At 38.1% G+C, this 14225-nt stretch overlaps 1 protein-coding gene across 1 annotated transcript in view; it reads left to right on the top strand.

Annotated features, from left to right (window-relative positions):
- Nucleotides 1-12970, top strand: part of MEGF10 (multiple EGF like domains 10) — a 138921-nt gene extending 125951 nt beyond the window's left edge. Inside the window, exons 21-24 of the mRNA XM_017860991.1 lie at nucleotides 345-468; nucleotides 6316-6360; nucleotides 7141-7347; nucleotides 8846-12970. Of these exons, the coding sequence (XP_017716480.1) occupies nucleotides 345-468; nucleotides 6316-6360; nucleotides 7141-7347; nucleotides 8846-9045 (576 nt within the window). The 3' untranslated portion in view covers nucleotides 9046-12970. The remainder of the gene's footprint in view (nucleotides 1-344; nucleotides 469-6315; nucleotides 6361-7140; nucleotides 7348-8845) is intronic.
- The last annotated feature ends 1255 nt before the right edge of the window (nucleotides 12971-14225 follow it).

The following is a 14225-nucleotide window of genomic DNA, read 5'->3' as shown; positions in this document are numbered from 1 at the left end:
CACACAAACACAATTTTTGATGGGAGGGCTTAGACCAAGAAGTCTTTTTTTTTCCAATTCAAAGTTATATGTGTAGACATACAGATAAGGTCGAATTGGCACAGGATGACAGAGTGAAATGAAGATCTTGAGGTGGTGGAGGGAATAGCTGGGACTGAAGGACATGAACTCCTGCCAGCTTCCAAGTCCTACCAGGTTACAAGCAGTCACCTCGGCCCCTGAGCTTAGCCCCCTCTAAGGACTGGTCCTCAATATGTACCCTGGACCTTTCCCCAGGTCCATAATGCTGTGCTGTGCCACATTGTATTTTGTTTTTAATCTTTCATTGCTTATATTTTTAACAGTCAAAAAACAATCAACTGTTTGTGAATCTTAAAAATGTGAACCCTGGGAAGAGAGGCCCTGTGGGGGACTGCACTGGGACATTGCCAGCTGACTGGAAACATGGTGGCTACCTCAACGAGCTTGGTGAGTTCTCCCAGTGCACATCCCCAGCACGCCTGGACCTATGAGTCCCTGAAACAGTCATAAATCTCTGTCTGTGCCAAGATGTTCTATTGAAAACTTGCATCAAAAAGCACATTTACAGAATTATGCCTAACACCTGTACAGGGCTAACTACCGTCCTAAGGGCTTTATCTATTCAACAAACATTTATTGAATTCCTACTGTGTTCCAGGAATTGACCAAAAGAAATTGGGGGCCGGGTGTGGTGCCTCACGCCTGTAATCCCAGCACTTTGGGAGGCCGAGGCGGGCGGATCACGAGGTCAGGAGATCCAGACCATCCTGGCTAACATGGTGAAACCCCATGTCTACTAAAAATACAAAAAATTAGCCAGGCATGGTGACGGGCGCCTGTAGTCTCAGCTACTCGGGAGGCTGAGGTGGGAGAATGGCGTGAACCCGGGTGGCGGAGCTTGCAGTGAGCTGAGATCACGCCACTGCACGCCAGCCTGGGCGACAGAGCGAGATTCTGTCTCTAAAAAAGTAAAAAAGAAAGAAATTGGGATCTCTGCCTGCTCATAGCTTACATTCTAGCTCTATGCCTATTAACTTAATTCTCACAAGTACTCTAATAGGTAGGTACTATTGTTATCACCATCTCCATGTTACAGAAACTGAGTCATAACGAATTACTTGCACAGCGCCTCATTGCCTATTAAATGTCAGAGCTAGTATTGCACCCTGTCAGCTTGGCTCCCAGATGTGCGTTCCTCTTTGTTCTCTTTTGATATAGGGTATCCGCACTTGAGATCCCCTTCTCTTTCAGGTGAGGAAACAGAGATACCAACAGGAATACAGTGGTGGATCAGTGATTCAACTTTTTGAAATCAGGACTCCTTTACACTCTTAAAATTTCTTGAGGACCCCAAAGAACTTCTGTTGATAGGGGCTATATCTATTTATATTTATATATATATTTGTATTTATATATCTATTTATATCTATTTATATTTATCTATGTATTCTAAATATATTATAGTATGGTAGGTGGCTAAAAATATACGGGTATGGCTCCAGGGTTTGTGATGATGAGGTATGTCCATAACACTGAAATTCTAATTATCGCGTCTAATATATGGTAATGAAATTTGATATGTAAATAAAAGTAAAGAATAGAGTATTTAATTTATTTAAATTAACAATCATCACATTTCACGGTAACATAAATTTTGTTTTTATGAAAAATAACTACATTTTCCAAAACTACCCAAAATTAGTGAGAAGAGCAACACTATTTTACATTTTTATAAAAACTCTCTTTAACGTCTGGCTTAATAGAAGATAGCTAGATTATCATGTCTGCTTTTGCATTCAGTTGGTTTTGATCTCATACTTTGTGTAGCTTCTGAAAAACTCCACTGTATGCTTGAAAGAGAATTAGAGTGAAAATGGCAAATAATGTTGTATTGTTATGGAAATAGTTTTGCAGCTGGGCACAATGGCACAGGCCTATAACCCCAGCTATTTGGGAGGCTGAGGCAGGAGGATTGCTTGAGCCCAGGAGTTTGAGTCTGATCTGGATCACATAGCAAGACCCCACCTCTTAAAATATATATGTGTATATATAGTTTTGATCTCATAGGTCTCCTGAAAAGGGGGCAGGAGTGCTTGGTCCACACTTAAAGAACTGTGATATACCATTAATTATGTGGTGCAGTTTCTAAGCCTGTACCCCGTATTTACAGGGAGGAGTTTGATGATATAGTAACTTACAGGTGTGCAGTGTCTTATGGATAACAAATCCTTTCACGTACATTTATTTGGAGGTAGGTGCCAGAAATCCCAGTTAAATTTGAATTTCAGATAGATAATAATTTTTTTTTGTATAAATAATCACAGGTATTACATGGGATGTACGCTAAAGATTATTTGTTGTTTCTTTAAAATTTTAATATAGCTGATTTTGTGTATTTTATTTGTTAATGTTTTGTTTTGTTTTGTTTTGAGACAGAGTCTTGCTCTGTTGCCTAGGCCGTAGTGCAGTGGCATGATCTCGGCTCACTGCAAGATCTGCCTTCTGGATTCAAGCGATTCTCCTGCCTTAGCCTCCCAACCAGCTGGGATGACAGATGTGCACCACCATGCCTGGCTAATTTTTGCGTTTTCAGTAGATGCTGGGTTTCTCCATGTTGGCCAGGCTGTTCTCAAACTCCTGACCTCAAGTGATCTGTTTGCCTCGGCCTTCCAAAGTCCTGGGATTACAGGCCTCGGCCTGTTTGCTAAATTGGACAATCCTCCTGGGTGGACCCTGTCCCGTGAATCTTGTATAATAGAGGAATAAACTGGGAGGCACAGAGAGGTTAATCCTCTTGTCTGAAATTTCAAAGGAGGAAAGGGGTAAAGCCAGATTTCCAAGTTGGTCTTCTGACTGCTCCCCTTAAACACTGCTTCTTCTGTAAGCAGTGTCAGGTTTTCTGAGCCAGTCATAGGAACTGATCCCTCCGGGAATGCCTGTTTCTATGGAAATAAAAATGTTTAAGTGGTGAATACAAATTCTTAGTTGTTTCCATAGTGTCGTGGTTATCACGCTTGCTGTACAAATTCCTAACTTTTATCTGCATTCTATACCATTTTTATCAATAGAATGTGTATTCCCAACCACAGTAAAATTATTTACATACAAGACTCACAATATGCTTATTGGTAACATCATCTAACATTAAAGGAGACTTTTTAGGAGTCTTAATTACATTTATAATTTAGCTCAGAGGAATATATGAATTGATATTCAGCAAAATACCAACCAGCACTGCTGAAAGAAAAGTCCTCTTGTTCTATCTTAGACCACTGTGAAAATTCCAGAGGATACAACATCACTGCATTGGTCATATGTAAACGTCTCTGCTTTGTGGCTCAATGAGACCCAAGGGACTGAGTGTTAGGAACATAGAATCTTCATTGGAAATTCTGGATCGTCTTGGTTTGTTCTCACTCGGGAATAATTCTGCATTTAACATCCCTTTAAAGTTGCACAGAAAAAGTTCTTCGCAAAGGACAGAGTCAGGCATGTTGTGGATAATAAAGTATACAGGTGCTTTAAATGATGGAATAGTTGTCGTCATGGTGTCTGAAAGAGCCTTGAATTACACACAAAAGGCCCTGAGATATGGCACTGGGCCAATCACTTACCTTCTCAGAGTTGATTTGTTCATTTGTAAAATGGGAGTAATAACCGTGTACTGGATCATTGTGTGAATTAAATTAAACCAAGCATTTGAAAGCCCTGCCCCAGGGATTGGTATATACAGGAGTTTATAGGGAATCCTGACTGCTCCCTCATTAAAACAGCTCCCTGATCCTCCAAGGCAATGAAGAGAGAATCTGGCAGGGGTGTCTGGCCTCACAGCCCCAGCTCTTATTCCCTAACTTACTATCTGCTCCATGCTGGTTCTGTCTTTCACATCTTGGTGGAAGGCTAGCCACTGCACAGCTAAGATTAAAATGGACACTTAACAAGACTTTGCTACAGTCTGGAGATGACCAAGAGTATTTGGCAAAGAGGAGTGTAGACAGAGCTCCTTGATAAAGCTGTTTCCAGGGGCCACAGACTGTGCCCCATCTTCATGGGTCCCCTTTATAAAGTCTGGGGATTCCCAAGACCACCCTGACTTCTGACATCAGCTCCAAGTTTGAGGATCACCAAGACCACCCTCAGGATCAACATTTTGCTACAAGGACTCACTGAACTCATTGAATGGGCATTCTCATGGTTACAGTTTAGGGGGGGACTCAGTCATATGGATGTGATTGACTCCCAACATGTAGACATGATGGACCTTTAGCCTTTCTCCTTCCAGAGGTGGAGGTGACACCATATGGCCCAAAACCCCCACCATAAATCACTTGGTTACACTATCCAGTGTAGCCTTGGGCCTCCAGGTGAACAAAAGCACTCCTATTGGGCAGGACAATAGGACTTCAAGATCACCTCCCAGGAGCTGAGGGCAAAGGCCACCCCTTTCTTTGATCAGGTTAATTCTTCACTACACACCAATTTATGCTGCCTTCCTGCGTAATCCTGTGCCTTTCCCTCCAGCTGTAGTCTTGGTTAGACTCTTCACATCCCAGATGTAAGAGAGTGTGCCTGAGAGAGGAAAATATTCCTGTTTCCTGTCCCACAATGATGGATATCTGACAGACCCTCTCTCTTTAGGAGAGGCTGCTTCCTCCTCCACAATAGTGTGTGCTTACTCAGTGATCCCCATAGGACACCAACATCACAACTTGAGCTTCACATCACTCTAAGAGACGCATGCACAGTGGCAAGGGTATCATTTCCTTAACATTCTCAAATACTTCCCTGGAATGTTCATTGCTAGTCGTTACTTTACTCTCTACTTAACCTAAGTCTGTAACATTCGTATTGTATTGTATTGTATTGTATTGTGTTGTATTGTATTGTATTGTATTGCATTGTGTTGTATTTCAAAAGATTAGTGACGAGGTTTTGCCGTATTGCCCAGGCTGGTCTCGAACTCCTGAGCTCTAGTGACGAGGTTTTGCCGTATTACCCAGGCTGGTCTCAAACTCCTGAACTCAAGGAATCCACCCACTTTGGCCTCCCAAAGTCCTGTGATTACAGGCATGAGCCACCGCACCTGGCCTGTAATAGTCTTTTAAAAGACAATTGAAAAAGGCTAGGAGTGCTTAAGCAAAGACTGAAGCAGAGGGTAGTATAATGCACTGAGTGTTAGAGTAATTGACACACTTCATTTGTATGCTGCTTCAGAGTTTACAAAGCCTTTTCATATGCTCTGTTTCACTTAATGATGACAAAAAACCCTGGAAGGCGGGAAGGCAAATTTTGTTTTCCCCATTTTAGAGATGAGAAAATTGACACTCAGAGAGTGGAACATCTTGCCCAAAATCGTATGGCCATTAAGTGATGATATGTAATTCCTTTGTCTCCTAATCTGTAGTTTTTTCCTCTTTGTCACAGCTCCAGTAGAATACTTGGTTCCCATGCAGTATTAAGAATGCAATTTTGCATGTATACACCAGATAGTATAAAATGGGCTAGGTAATGTCCTCTTATTTTGTTTTTAATAGTGTGAATTTGTGATTAAATGCTTATATTTTATACAACATGCTTATGACCTGATTGATTTCTGTAAGAGGTTTCACGTTCTGTCTTACCTACATGCTCAATTTTTTCCAGCATGAGCAGGAACGCTCCTATTTCCCTCCCCACACCCACGAAATAAAGGCTGGCCATTTTCCAATGAGAAAGTGGGTTTTTTGTGTGTTATCTAGGCTCATGCACAATTATGTCCCCATACCTGGAAAAGTCAGATGGTTAAAATAAAAACTGAATAAAGAAGGGCAAGAGCTAGTATCACCTGTAAAGTGTTAGTCAACAGTGTTGGAAGCTTCCAGTCTCCAGAAAACATGCTTATAGTGAAGACAATAATATAACCAAAAAATGATTATTGGGAAAACGGTTTGAAAACCATCAGAGCCTTGAAAGAGCTGCACATAGGTGTGAAATGTCACCTCTGGTCTTGGCTGTGTCTTTTCACTGTGCAACCTTGAATCAGTATACTGATTTATCTCTGGGCCTCAGTTTCTATCCTGTTTTGACTAGCTTTTCCTGAATCACTGTAAATGACTGGGTGAATGACCAAATGTATGTGTGTTTAATTCTAAGCACTGGGGACATCTGGGACAACTGATCCAGTGTAAAGACTTGAAAAGCAGCAGCCTGGTTGTTTGCTGCAGTGGGAGATCCTCTTCCAGGACCTTGGAATATTGGATGGGATTTTTCTTCCTTTAAATTCTCACTGGGTGTTTTATTCTTCCTTTATTACAGGTGCTTTTGGACTTGACAGAAGCTATATGGGAAAATCCTTAAAAGGTATGGTGTAAATTTGAAGAAGAAATCAGAAGCACAATTAAATTTTTTTAACCTCAAAGACTGAAATATTTTTTAAACAAGCTAGAGTGGCAAGAGAAAATGTAGAATTTTTAGTGTGGTCAGTTACTACAGCAAACACACAAACGTGTGACTGACATCAAGAAACTGACCAGAGGTGGACCTTGGTAGAGCTTAAGTCTTTGGGGAACAAAAGATTCAGTTTGCTGAGGAAATACTCATATGAAAGAAATATGGCTTATGGGGAGACAGAAACGTATAAGGGGAAATAGCAGAGACAATAAGACAAGATCCGCATGGTTACATGTTGACCAAGGTCTGCATTTTAGGATGGGTGTGAGTGATTAGGTGCCTAGTACAGAGTTTTACCGGAAGTCCTCCCAGCACAAATGCCTTCTTGTCATGATAATCGAGCACTCTTGGTGCTGCTGAGGCCATCAACAGCTGGTTTCTTGATTGAACTTCAGTAAATTTTCTATTAATAAAATAGAATGTAATTGATTATATTTGAATGTGATCACAAAAATGAAATCAGATAATGATACTGATGTCAGTACTCATCTTGGAGAGGAACTAAAGCTGCTTTACGAGTGGGTCATTTTATAGCAAATTCTCTCCAAAACAAGTGGAAAAGGTGTAGTAGTATTTTCAGTGTGTAGAATTATGGAAACCTAGCTATAAAGAAAAAAAAGTAAATTATTACCAAGAAATGATGTTGCCAGTGACACAGCATTAGCTTTCTCTTCCCATTTCTCTTCACAGACCTGGGAAAGAATTCTGAGTATAATTCAAGTAACTGCTCCCTAAGCAGTTCTGAGAACCCATATGCCACTATTAAAGACCCACCTGTACTTATCCCTAAAAGCTCAGAGTGTGGTTATGTGGAGATGAAATCGCCGGCACGAAGAGATTCCCCATATGCAGAGATCAACAACTCAACTTCAGCCAACAAGAATGTCTATGAAGTTGGTAAGATCTCTTAACCATAGAAAGAACTGAGTGCATAAGTTTTTAAAAACAGTTTTAAAGTCTTTACGAATATAATAGTTGCAGGTCATAGAAATCGTTTTGAAAATAATGGTCCGTATTTTATTTTATTTTGTATTTTTTTGAGATGGGTCTCTCTCTGTCACCCAGGTGGTGTGCAGTGGCACAATCATGGCTCACTGCAACCTCCACCTACCGGGCTCAAGCCAGCCTCCCACTTCAGCCTCCCAAGTAGCTGGGACCACAGGCAAGCACCACCACGCCCAGCTAATTTTTTGTATTTTGGGTAGAGATGGGGTTTTGTCACCATATTTTATTAATAGATGCCACCTGTGTTTTTAGTGATCGTAGTAATTGGTGCCAAAGGAATTTTCCAGGGACAATATCATTTAGAAAAATTTAAGGTAAATTTTCTTTAATTTTCACCTAATCATCCATCTTCTGTTTTGTAACCATAGTGAATATTTTGGCACACATGTGGATAGCATATGTATCCTATTAGCTAATATATCTAGTTAGCCAAAACAAATGGTTCAAGTGGATTAAACAGGTGATTCCATTTCCTGGTTCATTATATTAATATAATGCATTTAGCAAGATTGAAACATTTTACTTTTAAACTTGTCTAATATAGTTGTAATATTCTCTGATGTGAATGTGATGCAAATTAATATGAATTCAATATAAAATTGAGATTATTTTGATTGTCTTTTGCAAATACCACTTGGGAAACGATAAAACATACCACCACTACCGTTGGCTAAACAATAGGGCTATATATTTTCATTTTTTTCTCTCTCTCTATTTCTGTATCTCTGTGAGTATTTGTGACTTTAACTTTAAACTATTCTCTACTGCTTGTAAATGAAGCGCCCACTTTACTACTAGTATTATTTTATGCCAGGTATGTCCCCAGGAAAAAATACACAAAATAATTTCTTTTAAAGTATTAAGACAGCTTTTTAAAATGGAAGTCAAAGTGAACTAAATTTATTTTTGGAAAGTCAGTAGCAATTCTCCTTTAAACCGTCCCACAAACCTGCCACAGTAGGATGGGAACTCAACTGAGAGCCTGAGTCTTGAGTCCCAAAGCTGTGAACTTGTTGAGTGTTTTCATGAACCGAATTAGCATTTGAGAACCTCAGTCTTCTCACCTGTGGAATAAGGGGCTTGGCTACATTATCCCCAAGGGGTTTTTCAGACCATGATTCATATCCAGGATTCTGTATATTCCCTTAATGTCTTCATCTTGATTATGTGGTCATCCTTTTGTTCTGAACACCATTTGTGTTTGCCAGTTGATCCAACTATACAGAATTGCCACCTGTATGTGATGATTTTAAAATCATGTTTTAAAGTCAGTATTTCCTTATATTTTTTTAAAAGTCCCGTTGGTATGTTTGAGATTTGCAAGAAATGCCATATTGTTTTTAAAAATGTTTCCATTGCTGATAAATTAATGTGTCCTTGGTTATCACAGAACCTACAGTGAGTGTTGTCCAAGGAGTATTCAGCAATAATGGGCATCTCACCCAGGATCCATATGACCTCCCAAAGAACAGTCACATCCCTTGTCATTATGACCTGCTGCCAGTCCGAGACAGTTCATCTTCCCCCAAGCAAGAGGACAGTGGCGGTAGCAGCAGCAGCAGCAGCAGCAGCAGCAACAGCAGTGAATGACACCAAAGGACCGCTTGGTAGCCACTGGAAACCTTTCCAGAACTGCTATTTGGTTCTTCTCCATCCTCGATTTTGCCACTTTCATGTGAATGTTAATCAACTTGGTAGGCAATTGTTGGACGTGAACCAGAAAGCTGAAAACTGAGGCTGCAATTGTTGGATATGAACTGGAAAGCTCAAAGCTGAGGCTGACACTGACCATAGGTGCTTTTTGTTCAGGTGGATTTAAAGGAGTTACAGATGTGATTTGCCATTGCTGTTAGTTTTTGAACTATAACCGTGAAGCATGACTTATTATAAGATGTTTGCTGAAAGCATGAACTTGCAGAACTCCCTCAGAGACGCAGGTTACAGTGGACATTGGCATTGTTGCTTGAACAATTAAAATTTGAGTATTTTCTTTCTCATTTGCATTATACAGCTGTACTAGGATTGTACAGTTTACCATAAAATTTACTTCATGAAAGTGGGAATCACTGAACATGCAGAAGAAAAGGAACATATTGTTAAGTCCTTATTCTTAACTTTATTCAACTGGACTCAGAATTGCAGGGATAATATGAATGCAGGAGGAAACATTCTGTCAGGTGGTATAACTGGATAGACTTTGAATATACTCTAAAAGTGGACAGAAAATTTAAATATGAAAATCTTAGGTTTTGTTTAGAATAAGAAAACATACAATTAGAATTATTTTAGAAATAGTAGGAAGTATTGCAGAAGTCAATACACAAATGTGCCAGGCAGAGGTGGTTTTCTCTCTGACCCTCATCCCGCTTCAGATCTATGACATTATTATGATCACTGGCTCCATCATACATATTCACCACTTGAGATTCATAACATATCAATAGTTATTTCGTAAATATAGAAATGAAATAATTTTATTTTTGACAGACTGGATGGAATGAGTGTGTAATGATTGATAAAGGTTGTAAATTTTAAGTGCAAGATGATGCCTACGTTTTGTAAACCATTAGTAATATGTGCTGTAATATAGAATTAGCGGTACATTTTGATTAATCTTTCCCTAGAAGTGACTGAAATATTTTTGTGCATATTTGAGAAAGGGCACTTTCCTTTTATTAATTGTCAATTTAGAGAAACTATGCTTAAGCTGGTCTTTTGCATTGCTAATGTGACATGTACCCCACTTTTCATTAATTTGTATTTCCATTTTTAAGTTGCATATTCTATGTTTTGTAGTGTTTGGATTGTTAATGAAAAATTGTTATATTGTGTGTTCATTGTTCCTTGTATTATTGCCACTTATCTTTTGCTTGATAAAAATGCATTGTTCTTTTTTCTTTTGGAGGCACAAGATGAAAATATATAATTTGAATTGATTAAAATTGGCCATTACTAAAATAGGTAACCACAGGTGATTGGCTTATGATTGAAATAGAGATGCTTTTCAATATTCCAGAATAGAGTTCCTTTTGATCTGTTGGTTCTGAGCCTTGGTTAAACCAGGGAGAAGGGGAGCAGAAAGGAAATGTTACTGCATGAGTACTACAGACTCATCTTACAAAAAACTCTCATTATGGTGATCATAGAATTGACCATCCAAACTGGGAGACTCTTGAGAGTAAATGGAGGGCATTGTTAATAATTATCTTGTGATGAGCTTAAATCTGGACTGTTCCAGGCAAACCAGACTTATCTTGCAATATGAGAATGCTGACATGATGCAAGAAAGCCAGTTTCCCTTCCATTGATCTATTTGACCAAACGAAGGGGCTGAAAAACTGAATAAGGAAGCAACTTTATAAGAGAAACAGTGGTCTTCGATCTTTTAAAGACATGAAATCCTACATGGCATTTTGTCTCAGTGAGTCAGTTAACAAATATGTATGTGCATCCCTTCTGGTAGTAATGCACATAAGTCATTGTCTCTGCTGGTTATGGAGTTGGAATATCCAGTTATTTCATGTCACACATCGGCACATATGATGGTAGTTTGATCAGACGGATAATACAGCAGACTCACTGCATTGATGGCTGCTCATTTTGAGGAACTACAAAGTCAATTCAAGGAAATAAGGAATGACCTGGAACACACCTTAGAAACAATTGATTTATTCCAATAGTTAGCCACCGGCTGGCTCCCAACTCTAGGTGATAGGCATCTAATTGAGACACGTGTGAGTCAGTAGCCATCAGGGGTCCTTATTGGTAAGAAAAAATTAGACATTTTCCCCCTTTTAAAGATCATCTCTTCTGAGCTCCATGGTAAATTTGAATTTCCCCATTATTCTCTAGAGATAGGTCAAAAAAAAAAAAAGCTGTTTCTTTTCTCATTCCACTATTAATAAATTAAAAGCTTACTGTACAAAGGCAACAGCAACTTAAAAAAAAATCTGGGCAATAGATGTGGACTCCAAAGGGCCACTGCTATCCCTTCCCGTGTGCTCTTTTTGACAAGTAAATCACTCCAGTTAGCTGATGTCCTGAAATGACATTTGTGTTCTGAATTGAGGCAATTCTTATTAGAGCTTACTCAGGACTTTTCAAACATCAGGACACATGTAGCAATTTGGATGTTGTAAAACTACGTGTTACATTTGGAGAGGTCTGGTTGAGAAGGCAAAATGTTCTAAATATTTTGATATCAATTTGGGTAAAGGAAAATTTTGTTAGAATGAGAATTGAAGAGAAAACAAAAGAACCTTGGCAAAATTTTCCCTCTGAAATTACAAACTTTAGGAATTTTTCCAGATGTATCGAATTTAATTTTACAGTGATGTCACTCTTCATACCAAGTGAATCTATTCTCATGACCTTTGAACCCATGTTAATATTGGACCCTATAACTAATTTCCTTTCTAAATCCCGTGGTGGTCAAAGCAGTAAAGGAGTTTAGAGATACTTAGCCAATGCCAGTCATATAGTATTGTTAGCCAAACTATTATTCCTTCCTTAGAAGTTGATGTATCAGAAAATGTATAAATTATTTGTGTTTATATATAAGTACATCAGAACTTGCCCAAATGATAACTCATGTTTGCTTTAATAAGGAGAATATGTTATTTGAGGCTAATTATATGATAATAAGGAACATTTTATAATTATTTACAGTGTTTGACATTAATCGCTGTCCTATGATATAGTAGTAATGTTAATAGAGAGTTTAATATGTTTAGCGTTATCTTTATGGAATTTATATTCACCAATTTCAGGAAAACCAGCCATAGAACTTTATAATAGGACAGTTGTAACCTGACTGAACCAAATCCATCAGCATAATGACTGTGTGTTGTGAGAAATGCAAAAACTTTATGAAAGTGTGGTCATCTTGACCCCCACAGAGCCACAGTATCCGTCAATTATTGAGATTTTTAAATGGTAAATATTGCAAAAGTTAAACAAGGGTATCATGATATCATTTATAATTCATGTCAATATTAGTAGTCCACTTTATGCTTAAACAAAATCATACAAAATTAAGTTTTAAAGTTATATTTTTTAAGATAATGAATTTTCTATCTCTGGGCAACATGTCTTTATTATTCAAGCTGAATGTTTAAGAGAGATTTTGGTCTTCAAGGCTTCACGTCGTGAAAGTGTATATGCATATGCAAGTGTGAATCACATGGTGTGGATGGTTGCTTGTTTATTAACTAAAGATGTACAGCAAACTGCCCTTTTAGAGTCCTGTTAATATTGATGTCCTAACACTGGGTCTGCTAGTTCAGTATTTAGTCTAGGCTTCATTTTGATATGACTGAATTGCAATCTATATTTTTAAAAAGAAAAAATCAAAATGCATTAGGATTTATGTGGTTGTGGCAAACAAACAATGCTTTCGGTGTTGAAATATCTCTATTTTCCAAAGATGATAAACTTTCATCATTATTAGTCTACATTGTCATTTATATCACCAAATGAGTTTATACATTAATGCAATAAACTTTCTAATAAAAAACTCTAGTGTTTCTTTCTATATCTGATTCTACTGTTGATTAATGAGAGAAAAAACCTTGTGTTCTATGGGAAAAATAATATTTTATTTTCATATGTGGCCCCATAACACTTTACAGACACACTTAAAAAGCAATATATACCATTTTATTATATTTCATTGCATGTGTATAGGCTGTCCCTTCAGACTACTTGTTCTTGATGGACACAGGCAACATTTTATTCATATTTGGATCCCTGGAACTCAGGTTAGTGACTGAGAGTCAAGTCTTCTGTAACTAGCTTTAGGTTATAGTGTGGATTTGCTTTCTAAATCTCATACTTTCATTTATGACTAAAACATCTTTGAAACATTTGTCTTATAGCACTGCAGAGTAGGGATCAAACATGAATAAAACATTGTTTCTTCTTTCAATAGCTGTTTCTTTACTGGGGCCCTGAATGCCAAGCACAGTTGGGGATGCAGAGACGTGTAAGGCATGAGCTGTCTTCGAGTCCCTTATTATTTAGTTAGGGAAATAAAGCATCTGGCTAGCTGTGTGACTGTGGTTCTGTGGGTTAAGTTAGCCTCTTAAGGCCTTGGTTTCTATATTGCAATACATTGGAAGTAAGAGTACAATAAATTTCATAGGGTTTGTGAGAATTTAATAACTTTATACATACAAAATACTTCAGTGCCTGGCATACACTAGGCACCTAGTAAATGTTAGCTAACATTACTATTATGAAAAATTAGCTAATAATATGAACCAGTTTGCAATAACCAGATGAATGATGAGGCTAATAGATCAGAAGTAAGTATTTAATGAATATTATAGAAGTTATACATTTGAATGACCATATCCTGATCTATTTTTATACTAGCACAAAATTCCATACATATTTTATTTCTAGAGATATAATTTAGGAAAGCAATAATATGTTTATATTTTCAAGTAACATTTTATCTTATTGGAATTAGGAATGCTTTTAAAACATTTGGATATGAGTTTCTGAGGAAAATGGTGACCTGGGAACATTCTAGAGAATACAACCATCCAGAAAAAGTCAAGGGCTGGTTTTGGCAACCAGAAGGGGTTCCGCATACAGGGAGGCATCAAGACCTTGAAAGAAGGTGCCAGTTGGGGCTAAAGATGTAAATGAGAGTTAATGCGAGGTGGAGAGGGTGCATGATGAGAGTCAGCTGTCTTGGGTGGATACACAAAGAGAAAGGAAGGGAGAAATGTTTCTGCTGTTTGCATTATGCAGCAATGAAAGAG

The sequence above is a fragment of the Rhinopithecus bieti genome, unplaced genomic scaffold (assembly GCF_001698545.2).
Source record: "Rhinopithecus bieti isolate Rb0 unplaced genomic scaffold, ASM169854v2 scaffold_58409, whole genome shotgun sequence".
Classification (NCBI taxonomy): Eukaryota; Metazoa; Chordata; class Mammalia; order Primates; family Cercopithecidae; genus Rhinopithecus; species Rhinopithecus bieti.
This window is presented reverse-complemented; position numbering and strand designations above follow the sequence as displayed.